The sequence below is a fragment of the Suillus fuscotomentosus genome, assembly GCF_016647785.1.
Source record: "Suillus fuscotomentosus strain FC203 chromosome Unknown F5891scaffold_58, whole genome shotgun sequence".
Lineage (NCBI taxonomy): Eukaryota > Fungi > Basidiomycota > Agaricomycetes > Boletales > Suillaceae > Suillus > Suillus fuscotomentosus.
Window position 1 is genome coordinate 253,162 of NW_024539570.1, and position 13,278 is coordinate 266,439.

Consider the following 13,278-nt stretch of genomic DNA (forward strand, 5'->3'; position numbering starts at 1 on the left):
GACCCAGAAACTGAACAAGATGGTATGTATTTCTCACTCAATCTAGGACCAAACCTCAGTATGCACCCAGTCTATGGAGGGTATGAAGGCTTTGATCCTTTGGACGATGTCGAGGAACCTATATTACCACATGTCGGTTACACTACAGTCGACTCAGCATGTGACGCCCCCCTCGTATCTGTTGATCCTTCTGCAGGTCCACGTCCTGGCACAATCAGGGAGTACCACCCCAATATCCCAATTGCCAAACCTGGAGGGCAAAACCATCTTCAACGAATGGATGATGATGAACACGCTACCATCCGTCACTCAGAAAATTTACACTATCCATTTGCATCTAAATCTGAATTTGACCTGGCATGCTGGCTTTCGGGTGGGGCGCTATCGCAAAAGGAAATCGATGCCTTTATTCACCTTGAACATGTAAGTTGTCTATCGACATTTGATGTACCAGTATACTAATAACAGATATAGACGAAGAATATTCCACCCTCTTTCCATACATCCAAGGATCTGCGAGCTCGGATCGAAGCACTACCTGAGGTCCCTCGATGGTATCACCAAGAGATCAAGGTCGGTTCCCATAAGACGAATGCGCCGCTGATGCTATATTGGAGGGATGGTCTGGATGTTGTCAAGCATCTAGTCGCCAATCCGGTCTTTGCGCCTTGCATGGATTTCTGGCCATACCAAGAATTCGAAGGTCCAGATAGTCAGCGAGTTTATGGAGAATTCATGAGCGCTGATCATGCTTGGGAGATACAGGTGGGCTGCAGCCACTGATGTCGAGTGCTCTCTGTATTAACATCAAGTTGTCAGGATAAGCTTCCTCCGGGCCATTCGTTCGTTGGTGTGATTGGTGCTTCAGACAAAACACCTCTAACGATCGGGACCGGAAACAAGGAGATGCATCCCCTGTTGATCTCGCTTGCCAATATCCATGCGGGTGTTCGCATGAAGGCGACATCACATGCGTTCGCTTTGACCGCTTACCTTCCAATACCCAAGTTTCTGGGAGTCTCGAAGCCCGTTCACGCAATTTTATCCGCGCGAGTCTATCACTTTGCGATCTCAATCATCACGCGTAATTTGAAGATTGCCGCTCGTGATGGCTGCGTCATGTCAGACCCAAGAGGGGATCTACGTATGATTCATACCCCTTTGGTTGCCTGGATAGCTGACTACCCTGAGCAACTCCTCATTTCATGTACTGCCTCAAAGCGCTCACCAATCTCCCTCGCTGTCTCTGCACAATTTGGGGACCCTCTTCCACATTCTCCTCGAACTCGCATCCACACCCTTGATGCTATCGAAAGGGCCTGCACTATTTCTGACCCCTGCGATATCGCATCGTTCTATAAGACATGTCAGTCATTGCATCTAAATGGCGTAGTTGAGCCATACTGGATGGATTGGGGCGACGCATGCCCCTCCCGCTTTTTGACGTCGGATGCCCTTCACCAATGGCATAAATTTTTCTTCGACCACCCCATTACCTGGGCCGTCAACATGATGGGGGGAGCGCAACTTGATCGTCGACTGTCGGTTCTTCAACCTCGTGTAGGAGTGCGCCACTGGGCAAACGGTGTTTCCACGCTGAAGCAGCTGACTGGTCGAGAACATCGAGACCTCGAAAAGCTCCTTCCTGCTGTGATTGTCGGCGCTGTCCCCAATGACGTTGCATGCGCACTACGTGCCATCACAGAATTCATATTTCAGGCTCAGAATCTCTTCCTCTACGAAGAAACGTTACACTCCTTGACTGAGGCCTTGCGTGAATTTCACCACTACAAGGCCTCCATCATCGCAGCCGGTGGTCGTCGTGGCAAAAATGGTCCTCTCAATCATTTTCAGATCCCGAAGCTGGAGTTAATGCAGCATGTCGCCCGGAGTACTCGCGCCATGGGTGCCCCATATCAATGGAGCAGCGACATCACCGAGCGCTGTCATATCACCCATGTGAAACGGCCTTACCGCATGACTAACCGTAAGGATTTTCATGGTCAGTGCTGCCGCTTCCTTGATCGACAGGAAAAACTCCAATTCTTCCAGCTCTACACAGTTCTGAAGTCGCAGCAGGCAAGTTTAATATACGAAATGTCCAGGGAAGCACATGCCATGACCCTCCACTATCCCGAAGCAACCTGGATCTCTACTGTTCTGCCTGATGAGCAGTATGTCGGTGCTGGCAAACCAATTGCTTCACTGTTCATCAAAGATCGCTCTCGTATTTCTTCTGACGACTCTGTCGCAATCCTGCTTACTTGCCGTCCACACTATCCTCAACTATCTATCGAAGAAGCCTCTCAACTTTTTCACATTCCTGATCTCCATCCAGCACTGGGTGATCTGATCTCTGGTAGATCTTACCTCGAGCGCAGTGGAAAACGAGTTTGTCGCCCTAACTGTTCCCTTTCCTTTGATCGCCTTCGCGTTTGGCAAAATTTCCGCATGCAGCGGCGCTCCGTGCAAGATAACTGTGTTGTTGGCCCTGCTCAAACCATTCAGGCGCTGCCGCCTAACTCTTCGATGCCATTTGGAAGAGGAAATACCGTCCTTATTGCTCACGAAAGCGGTGAACTGCTATCCCCAGCAGCGTCTGAACATATGTGTAATCCTTTCGCTTGTAACTTAGATTCTCACAAAATGATAGGTTATATTGTTGTCCAAGTCAAATCTATCCTCCAACCTATTACTGAAGCCCCCCGTCTGAACCAGCCTTTCCTTTATGTCGAATTCTTCAATTTCTCTCATTCATCAGTTGATGCCTTCAACGGCCTTCGTCTTGTTACTCCCGCGCCTGTGACTGACATGTACTTAGTTCATCGTCGTATTCGCTCGAACAACACCGCTTTAGGAGACATAGTACCTCTGGAAAGTGTGCGTCAGGTCATCCAGCTAATTCCCAAGTTCGGTCGAGAGGTATCAGCAGCAATGAATTGCGACAATAGTTTGCAGCTGGCGCGCGAGTTTTATGTGAATAACTTCGCAGATAAAGAGACCTTCCATGCTATTCTTAGTTACCAGTAGTTTCTCGAGCCTGTATTATTGCTAGTTTCCCTCAATTTCAAGATTCCTGCCTAGCAAAGCTATCATTGAATGACGAGCAGTGATCATCATCTTATCGTATCACAAAGATTACTATGATAAATTTTTAATCATGATCGCTTAACATATTGTGGCATGTTCGAAAGTCCCGGAGCCAGTATGGAGCTTTTAGTGCTTCCAGCTACTACTGGTTGTTACAGGCTGCTACAGTCGCTTCAAAAGAAGCGCGGCGCTACGCGCTGCTACAAGTCACTTGGCTCGGCAGTGGGTTTCCTGATGAAAGGAATGTTTTCATGCTTCAAGTCGGTTCCAACTTGAGAACGTTCGACTAGTTGTACCACATTCCTAGTAAGGACACATTGAACTTTAATTTCAACTTCCCCGATCATACTAATCCTTCGGCTCGCCAATTGCATCATGCATGTACAAGAGTCACAAGACCCTTGAAAACCTCGTCGGCCGCAAATTTACCTCTATATAGTACTACAACTCCAAAGTTGTCGTTGAGTTTGTTACGATTTTGGCCTAGTCAAATAACGAGATAGGCATGTGGTGATTCTGATAGACTAATTTCGAATATGGCTGATATCATTGGCTTCATGCACATGCAGCTGCCTCAAGGTACACAGCTATGATACCAATATTGATATTGCCCACTGCCCACTGATTCTAGATAGGCAGGCTTCGGGTTGGGCATTTGCCGGGTTCACACACTGCAATGATTATAAGGCTACACCAACGCTTCTCCAAGTTTAGTCACATTTACCTTCCCCCATGGATCCTTCAAAGATAAGAGAGAAAATCGGCCGCTTTCGAATCCTCGTCGTAGGAAGAGCGAATGCCGGAAAAACTACCATACTACAGCGAGTTTGCAACACACGGGACGACCCAGAAATCCACAACAGCTCCGGGGAAAAGGTGGGCCCATCACATTGCTACTAGGCTGGAAGATGGTACTAACACATCAACATCAGATTGAACTTGCAGTTATAGAGGCATCCAGAGAGGTGAGTTGTGTTCTCAGTCGACGACAGGAACTTACTCGGACGTGCTCTCAGCGTGGACTGCACGACATCAATAACGAAATGGTGTTTCGAAGCAACCAGGGGTTCATTTTTCACGATTCTCGCGGGTTTGAGTCAGGCGGCGAAGCGGAATTCATCAAGGTCAAGGGATTTATCGCTGACCGTTCCAAGGAAAAGAAAATAACAAATAGACTTCATACTATATGGTAATTGTAACCGGTCAATCGCGACATGGGCTATCTCACGGTTTCAACGTAGGTATTGCATCCCAATGGACGAAGCACACAGGTCGTTCACTGCAGCTGAGCAGAAATTCTTCTCTGAGTGCGACACAGGAACCAGTAAGCTTTCGCATCCCACCCTCGTCAACATTCGACTGACGCGCAGAATCACACTTCTCAGTTCCAGTGATCGTAGTGTTCACGAAGTTCGACGCCCTCTACGATGTAGCATACACACAACTGAAAAAGGAAGGAAAATCACGGAAAGACGCTCAAGAACTGGCCCCGAAACGCGCCGAAGAAACATTCCCGGATGGACCGCAATTGAAGTTTCTCAAGGGCGTCAAATGGCCTCCAAAAGGTCATGTATGCCTCCCTAGTAAGTCGGTTTATGGTCGAGTTGCGATACATGATGACCGTTGATCCATCAGATATGAACGAGGATAATGCAGATTGTGGGGCGCTGATCGAATGCACGGCTGCAACTTTGAACAATGAAATGCTGGAGCAATTATTCGTCTCGACTCAGCAGACCAACTTGGAGATCTGCATGAGATATGCAATTGAGAAGTAACTATTCATGGTCTCATTCGCCTGCTACAGGTGTTAGTGACTGATATTGTTTAGAACGCTCCCAACACATCTTGACTCTGCAAAGAGAACAACTGAAGCATACAAGGAGATAGTAGGGACCTTGGGCAGCTGGTTTCCTCATATTTGGGTGAGATTATTGCAAAGTTCAAAGGTCGCTCTCATTTATGTTGAGTGTTTACTTGTAGGCAGTACGTCTGTTAATCCTCCTGGAGCTCGAACCATGCTGATCCAAGTCGTTGCCCACCGTTCGCAGGAAGTGAGTGTGTCGATCCTCGTTCGAGCAAGAGCCATGCTGATCCAAGTCGTTGCCCACCGTTCGCAGAGAGTGAGTGTGTCGATCCTCGTTCGAGCAAGAGCCATGCTGATCCAAGTCGTTGCCCACCGTTCGCAGAGAGTGAGTGTGTCGATCCTCGTTCGAGCAAGAGCCATGCTGATCCAAGTCGTTGCCCACCGTTCGCAGAGAGTGAGTGTGTCGATCCTCGTTCGAGCAAGAGCCATGCTGATCCAAGTCGTTGCCCACCGTTCGCAGAGAGTGAGTGTGTCGATCCTCGTTCGAGCAAGAGCCATGCTGATCCATCAATAGGACTATCTTCGCGATGATCACTGTGCGGTGATACAGTCCAAGTTGCTCTCTGTGGTATGTCCAATCGGTGGCAGATTGTACATATTTCTCATGCTGCGAATCTGCCAGGCCTCTAGCAGCTCATCACCCTTGGAGAACATTGTTCAGCTCATTTCTGGTGAATTTTGAGGCTACGTTATGATGAATCTGCTTATTGTTGACCGTTTAGCTGCTGTCATTATCTTTGAGCACTCTTTCTATATTTTCGAAAAGCGGCCCTATCTTCAGGACAGGCAGAATTCTGATCCCTCCTTCTATGTCGCTCTGGAGCAGTACATGCCATCTCCGCATGCATCTGCTGTCAGGGAAGGTGTGAGCGTCGCCGTTCACACATTCCAAGAACGCTCGTCTCCTTGGAAAGTTAAGCCATTGTTTGGCCGCTTCCAGATAGGAAAAAAATCCATTCGTGACTCCCAAAAGATGGAGTTGGTCAACACGATTGTTAAAATTGCTTTAGAGCATCGTCTGTGTATGTTTAAATGTTATTTTGTGGCAGTAATTCCGCTGATCCGTCGTCTTCAGCAAGACCTCAACATCAAGCAATGCAACACAACATAGATGGTGTTCCGAAGTAGAGCCAACGTGTCTTGGCAGTGGATATACGTTTCTTGGGTGGTCTGTTGAGGTTGTTTCAGGAGGTGGAAATGTACAATGTTGTTGCAGGCTCACGAAATATAGCGCTTTCCCTGGTATGGTGTACGGATGTTTGGAGAATGTGAGTCGCTCTCAGCTGAGATGGTGGTAAGATCTACTGGGCTCGATCATATTCTTGCTCCAATTCAAGTGCATTGAAGTCGGGTATGCCCTACGTACCATTCTGCTCCTCAGCCTATCTCAACTTGCATCGTTCTTCTTTAACAAGATATTCAATTTATTGTCATTTCAGCGTTACATGGTATAGAAACGTATGGCACATCCCTGTTAACGTCAGTGACACCAGTTGGTAGCTAAGACTGGCTATTGGATAGATCATAGCCTTCGAAATCAAGCAGCAGAGGCACGTTGAAAGGTTTCATTCTTTGAAAGACAGTGCAGGTTATTATGGCTCTGGATTATAAGCTAGGTGGATATTGTGATCTATCATCCGTGCGCTCTGTGCATCCCCGGGGCCTACGGGTAGAACTGCGTCATTATCGTTTTCACTAAACAATAAGTTCACCGACCGCATGAATGATCTTTTGGAATCTAAATGCATCTTTTCGAGGGACTGAGATGACGCCATTGTGGAACAAAGAAGAAATCGACTTACAAGATGTCTGACATTGAGTCCAAAGAGAGATTTGCAGCGTTGGATGTCACTTACTATGCCATGGTCTTCAGTGTAACCTATAGCCTTTTCATGCGTATCTTATCAACGTACGAGAGAGAGTCTAGAGAGGATATGAAAAAACACTTACCTTTCTGATCAGTCTAACGAGCTGAATCCCGTGTGAGATCTGAGCTTGCTGCGACCGACAGCCATTATGATAACGTCCGACGTCGCCAAGTGTCAGCATCCCCGTGTACAAATCAAGACATGGACAAAAATCCTGATCTTTCGATGGAGTCGAGTTATGATACTGACACAAGAAATCAAACAGCTGCCAGTTGGCGATTAGCGTATCAATTTGCAGTCGGGCTACGCTGAAATATCCTGTGACTGCCTTCGTAAGCCGTAGCAAGGGACGGTTGGGTCTACCTTACGAGATGAATGCGCGAAAAGGTGCGTGGCCAAAGACATATCAGCTGTGGGCACCATCCGAAATGATACTCCCAATCCACGTCACATTTTTCCCTCTGCTGCTCCCTTCTGCGTATCATGCTATAACAGCGGATGCAGCAAATAAGTATAACCCTCCCCTCTGCCTGGCATGCGAGACTCTCAGCCACGGGCGCTGGCACATCTGATGAGGAAGACAAACTTGAACACGAAGATGCCAGTCGTTGAGCTGATGGCGACGGATGTTAGCTGGTGACACGAACTTGATAAGCTCCATGTTTACTATCTCTTGCTATGAAGTTGGGTATGTTCTACGCGAATGCAAGCATTAGCGGTGAAGTCCTGTGGGCGGATGATGCGAATGCGAATGTAGGGTGCTTGTACCCTCCCGTAGGGCTTATGTGGACTGTTGGTACCGTGGGTAGGTTTTCTCCTTGAAGGAGCTGAAATACGATTCGTGAAAGGGGGCCGGAGGCAAGGGTCTTGGGACTGGCATTGCGTGCCCAGATGTACGTACTACTAGTAGTCGCTTACGCCGGAGTTCGAGTAATTGAAGAATGAACTGAATTTATTGGACAGGCCTGGGTATGTAGCATGCGGATGATGAATAGGATTGTGAATTCGTGAGTGGAGGCGGACAATGATGGAATGAAGCGTGCGGGAGATAATTCAAAGTTGGGTGCCGCCCCTTCGCTTCGGAGATGATATCCCTAGATCACGAGTCGGCTACTTACTACTATGTATTACATAAGCCTTGCGGCAATCAGTACTATGTACAAGTATCGTGAAATCTTCAAGCCGGGCTGTAAACTTACTTATACTGTGTTATATGTACTACGAAGTTACCACGAGTTTCACTGCGTGAAGACCGAGGCCATTAGCATAGGTCTATAATGGTACAACATGGTAGTACTGTACTAGTTACTACTTATGATATAATCTACGACCAGTAGTTTAACCTGGAGCTGGTACGGTGACTGGACCACAGAATAGTAATGAACGCCAACAAAAAACACCAAAACTGCTCCCTCAAAGTATACCCGTCTTTCCAGATCTAAACACCATAACAATCGTAATTGCTCTCTGATCAGTGGGATAGAGGCTATTCATGACAAACTGGTTAAACTCTCCCACCAACGCCTCATCACTCTCGACACGCTCCGTGGCTGACGTGCATACATAGAAAAAGCAGTTTGTGCTGTGCTCACTTGGCACTGCACTCCGCCTCCACTGCCCGATGCACTAGCAGTTGAAGAGGGCACGGGTGTACTCGTACTAGTTGAGCTGGAATTGGAAGATGTCGGTGATGAAGTATTTGCTGCCGCGAACGGGACAACTGCAGGCCCAGGGAACGTGTACTGCACGGGCGTGTCAAAAATCGTGGGGTCGTAAATTCCTGGATCGTTATCGCTGTATCCGCCTGGAAAAGTGACTTCATCACTCGCTGGTGCGACGGCTGATTGGTCGCCCTGAATATTTACCTGTAGAGGACATGATCGATATGGAATGTAAGATTACGAACAAACATGGCTCACCTGCGTACAGCTAGGGTAGAACTCAGCGCCGCCCATCTCATTTGCGAGATGTAGTGCGATGATCTCGTGTCGTATGAGGTATTGCCCTGGAGCTAGTGTCGGAGGAAGGGTCACATTTGCTGGCCCACCATTCACTGTACGGGCAACATTCAGATAAAAAAGAATGGCGTGAATGAAGAGACGTACTGATATTTTGCTGATACCAAACCTTATTGCCTGGCTGCAGCCCCGTCTCCTCGATCTTGAACCATTCCGCGTTTGTTGAATTATACTGATCGCATGTCGTGTTGACACACTGAGCCATATAAGTCATGATGGGGCCGATATTGTGGGGCCAATTGCTGCCGTCACCACCCTTCCACCAAAACTGCAATTGACTGGATGGATTAGCGTTGGCGACAAGTGATGCGAGTTGAGCATCTTGGCCGCAATTAAGATACGGGTTGGAAGCGCCCTTCACGGGCGCAACATCATTGATCTGTCTGACGATGCTGGGAATGGGGTCGGCATTGGGAACATTCCCATAGTAGTCTGTGCCATCGATTGCAACTTGCGCGACATATCCATGGCCTGAAACAAGTGGTAGAAGTGCAAGGATGGCTAGGGAAAACTGATGCGAGCAGTAAGACATGGCACGTCGACCTAGTAGTTCAAGGATGTCGCAACGGAAGGGCTTAAGTTTTAAGCCTTATATCAGGAATGGAAAAAAGATGCGTGTAATGGAGGGGCGGTAAATTAAAGTTAGATCGGTGGAAAAATGCACACAAGGGGAGACAAGGCTCGCATACAGCGTGAGGAGAAGGCACGTCGTGGTATAGGCGGGGATGTTGTGGGGAAAAAATAAGTATAACGCAGGCGCGAGGACACAACGTGGTTGCGCTCATATACGTACATATATGCGTGGCCATCAAATTTAAACTTTTTATTGTACTCGAGCAGCTGGGGAAGAACAACAGGAGAAAATGCGTGGACAAGCAGCGTGCCCAACGTGACTCTTATATTGCTTCCGTAAGATAAGATTAGATGTACTTTCAGGTTTTCCTGCTCATCGACATCCTTTACTACTACCAACTGCAAGCACTCTCCGAGTTCAAGATACAGCTAGGCATTGATCAAGTTGTTGCATGAGAGTGTAAGCCTGAGCCAATGGAATCATCGATCTGATCACCTGCACCATCCATTTCAGCTGCGAGCCTCATGTCCGCCGCATGTCCGCGGTACCTGCTGGTTACGTGCCGGTTCTCTTCCATCGAGTGCTCGCCTTCCATACATAACGTTTTTAACTCACAAAGACGTCCGTGCATTTGGTATTCTAGGTTCCGGGAACTGTCTCCATGCCACATCAACCGCTCAAGAAGCAGACTGATTTCTATCACGGTGAAATTGTGCAAGTCAATCGGCTGCTGCTTAGGTGCAGCTATAATTACAGACCGTCGCGATTTGTCGTTTACATGGTATTCTGCAGGTCGTCAGCTTTGCTCTTGGCGTTCGGTAAGACTAAGACAGTAGTTAGAAATTTATTTATAAAGTTCCGTGGAAAAGTCGTAGTCAAGGAGCCAAGGTTAGGAGGCTTGAGGATCGTTTATTATGTACCGAACCCATTTACAAAAATCCTGCCAATTTCCAAGCGGGCAATTCCTTTCTGCCCCTTATACTACATATATGCCAAGGTATATCATATTGGTACATATCTTCTGGTGTGCTTATTTGGCGGCTGCCAGCGCCCCATCGACAATCTCGGTCATTTTTATGATAGCCTCTTCCTCCAAAGTCCGACCTACGAGTTGCAAGCAAACAGGCGCGTTCTTGAATATCTCCGGGTCGTCTGGATCAATCATATACCCATCAAACAATTGCTGGCTGCTGGCAAAGTACTCACACATTTCGTGGATACCCTTATCAAAATCGTCATAGAAAACACGACGAGGTTTCTTCGCGTCAAGAGTGGGGTCGACCGTAGTCACAGGGAAAGTCGTAGCGGGATAATCGAGCGCGTTCCAAACCGTGGTGTAGTTAGTGTACCTATGGGCTGTTTCTCACTGATAGTTTCAAATGTTGCAAATGCAAAGACACTGACCTGTTCTTCCCATGGGGAGTCGCTGCATATGATGAAGCTGGGCATATGATAGCATCAACAGGCCGTCCTGTACCAGTCTCTGATGATGTAGCTTCCCAATGGTCCAGATATTCTTTTCGGATGTCTCTGCGCAGTTTTTGCGCTTGCCAGAGCTGGTATGCGGTGATACCGATCTTCTTCGGACGGAAGGGTGCTGCCGTAGCATCTGAGTCGTCTAGCTCCATCGTCGCAATTATTGGTTCCCCTGTGGCGGAGGTCGTCATCATGTAGTCCTCGCTGGAGGCGGCGTTCCAGATGCTCCGCTGCACGACGCTGCTAGGTCAATTGGTGACATAAGTTAAGAACAGAATTACTTGCCGTGGTGTCTGCAAGCAACCTGTGCTTGATAGGCTTCCAGTCAACAACTATCGCCAAATGAGCATAATTCAGCAGAAGAGTTATACAAGAAAAACCTTTGTGGCCCGCCTTCTCGAGAGCCGCTTTAGTGATTTCCAGAGACCTCCTAATAGGCGGGTGGGGCACAACAACGCCATCATCCCACATGATCGCAAAGCACAAGTCCTTGCCATATCCATGGTCTGCAAGATTGTATTCGTCTTCATGCCATCTCTTCCTAACCGCAAGAGGATCTTTGAGCCATGGTTTGGCATTGACAACAGCTTTCATGAAGGCTTTGACCCCGCCGACGCTATTTGTCATAGGGCCGAACACGGAGTGAACCGAGTCTTGGCCCTCGAGTGAGTTAAGGGCGCCACAGTACGGCACACGCCCGTATGATGGTCTCAGACTGTACAAGCCACAGAACGAAGAAGGAATACGAATAGAACTGTCAAGAAAGCGTCAGAAGATTACTATCGATCATAACTCTAAATTCCTTCCTACCCCCCAATATCAGAACCTACCCCCAAAGGGCTCCCTTTAAGGGCAATCAACGCACCCTCTCCTCCTGATGACCCACCCGGGGTCAGAGAGCGGTTGTGTGGGTTAGTCGTCCGGCCGAAGATATTATTGAAGGATTCTGGCCACTGAAGATACGTTCAACTCCGAATAGCAGCCTGAATCATGTTCAGCGTGCACTCACCATGACTGTCTGCGGAAGATTGGTGCGGACAAATGGCACGGCTCCGCACTCGATCAGAATGTCGACCAGCACAGCATTTTTCTCTGCGTATCGCCCAATCCACGAGACATAACCTAAGACCAGCGATTCATAATTGATCAGAACCAGGGAATCATCGATTATCACTCACCCATGGTAGTTTCTAGCCCCTTGATACAAAGTTGATCCTTTAGAGAGATCGGCAGCCCATGGAGGGGACCGACGACCTTCCCTGTCCGTATGAAATGATCATCGAGTTCCGCTGCTCGGGCTAATGCGCGATCAACAAATATTTCCGTCAGGCAATTGACCTCATTGGCTAGTTAATACAATTTCGTCAAGAAAATGTCCACGAAAATTGGCTCACGAACTGGTGAGCGACTACAGCCCTCTTGTAAAACGCGGTGGTAACGTCTACAGCAGTCCATTCGCCGCACGCGAGTTTCTCCAACAAAACATCCACCGAAGTATTGGTGATCTCGATTTCTCGTGCAGTTAGAAGGCCGCACGTCTCCGGGAAACCAGTCACGTCCAGAGTAGAGTCTGGAGGAGGGGACACAAGCCACTCTTGTGGAATGGACTTGAGCTGCCTCTGTTTCTTCTCTGCAATAAGTTCGGTCCAATGCGGCATGTCGTTCGGGAATGGAGTGGGAAGAGGGCAATATTGAGGCCTGAAACTTCACAAGAGATAAGACGGACAGGGTGATAAAAGGCTCTCCGGGACTGATATTTATAAAGTTAGAGATAAGACTTTCAAAGAAGACTGATAATAATACCCGAGGAAGTCTCTCCATTGCCTTCGCTGGGGACTGCCATGACGGTTCAGAGCGAGAGCCTACTGCAGCGGATGCCAAGCACCATCTTCAACATGCTCAAGCTGGCAGGAATCCGCAAAGACGGAGATTGGGCTTGTGACAACTCGCAGCATACAATTGGATTAGTGTAATTTGGCTAGTAGTGACGCGGTCGGACAGCCCAGGTTTCAGTAGCATTAGCAATTTGGCTTCATGGTCACGCTGTAGCTTGAGGTGAGGCGACAAGAATCGAGATGGAGCCGGTTGAAATTCAATATATGGAGACCCTGCAAGTGCGCACGCGATCCGCTCGTCTCTGGACCGCTCCAGAAGGGAATCCGATTGGGTGGAATGGCCCGGAATGATCTTTACATAAATGTGATATCATGCTCTTCCAAGTTTCACGGTACCATGACCACAAGTCATGACAGCACATCGGCAAATTCCGATGAACATATGTAAAATATCTGCATGCATGTTAGGCTATATATGTCTTACAATATTTTGACCGCCGATATCGAAGAATGTAGACGAGAGCTGCTACATAGGCCGAATCGTTGACTC

General features: G+C 48.0%; 5 protein-coding genes across 5 annotated transcripts; 3 read left to right on the forward strand and 2 right to left on the reverse strand.

Moving 5' to 3' along the window:
• Positions 1–60: 60 nt before the first annotated feature.
• Positions 61–3,030, forward strand: F5891DRAFT_959177 (uncharacterized protein; the record flags this gene model as incomplete). Its single annotated transcript, XM_041375632.1, has 4 exons — positions 61–423; positions 475–720; positions 820–2,653; positions 2,702–3,030. The coding sequence occupies 4 exons, from the start codon at positions 61–63 to the stop codon at positions 3,028–3,030; spliced, it is 2,772 nt and encodes a 923-aa protein (XP_041221752.1).
• A 792-nt stretch (positions 3,031–3,822) lies between these two features.
• On the forward strand, positions 3,823–4,868 carry F5891DRAFT_959033 (GTP-binding protein; the record flags this gene model as incomplete). Its single annotated transcript, XM_041375614.1, has 6 exons — positions 3,823–3,966; positions 4,023–4,055; positions 4,107–4,279; positions 4,332–4,414; positions 4,476–4,673; positions 4,726–4,868. The coding sequence occupies 6 exons, from the start codon at positions 3,823–3,825 to the stop codon at positions 4,866–4,868; spliced, it is 774 nt and encodes a 257-aa protein (XP_041221753.1).
• A 91-nt stretch (positions 4,869–4,959) lies between these two features.
• Positions 4,960–6,198, forward strand: F5891DRAFT_610662 (uncharacterized protein). The gene is made up of 8 exons (XM_041372455.1): positions 4,960–5,015; positions 5,074–5,144; positions 5,211–5,282; positions 5,349–5,420; positions 5,472–5,525; positions 5,580–5,628; positions 5,680–5,979; positions 6,033–6,198. Exons 2-8 carry the CDS (start codon positions 5,109–5,111, stop codon positions 6,083–6,085), a joined length of 636 nt encoding a protein of 211 aa, XP_041221754.1. The 5' UTR covers positions 4,960–5,015; positions 5,074–5,108; the 3' UTR covers positions 6,086–6,198.
• Positions 6,199–8,034: 1,836 nt separating this feature from the next.
• F5891DRAFT_1150867 (glycoside hydrolase family 61 protein) lies at positions 8,035–9,698 on the reverse strand. The gene is made up of 3 exons (XM_041365133.1): positions 8,931–9,698; positions 8,745–8,878; positions 8,035–8,690 (listed from the first exon to the last, which is right to left on the reverse strand). Exons 1-3 carry the CDS (start codon positions 9,373–9,375, stop codon positions 8,316–8,318), a joined length of 954 nt encoding a protein of 317 aa, XP_041221755.1. The 5' UTR covers positions 9,376–9,698; the 3' UTR covers positions 8,035–8,315.
• Positions 9,699–10,350: 652 nt separating this feature from the next.
• F5891DRAFT_610777 (general amidase) lies at positions 10,351–12,794 on the reverse strand. Its single transcript, XM_041372456.1, has 10 exons — positions 12,697–12,794; positions 12,288–12,643; positions 12,072–12,231; positions 11,903–12,015; positions 11,704–11,846; positions 11,274–11,647; positions 11,179–11,225; positions 10,822–11,123; positions 10,624–10,766; positions 10,351–10,569 (listed from the first exon to the last, which is right to left on the reverse strand). The coding sequence occupies exons 2-10, from the start codon at positions 12,549–12,551 to the stop codon at positions 10,448–10,450; spliced, it is 1,668 nt and encodes a 555-aa protein (XP_041221756.1). The 5' UTR covers positions 12,552–12,643; positions 12,697–12,794; the 3' UTR covers positions 10,351–10,447.
• Between the last annotated feature and the right edge of the window lie 484 nt (positions 12,795–13,278).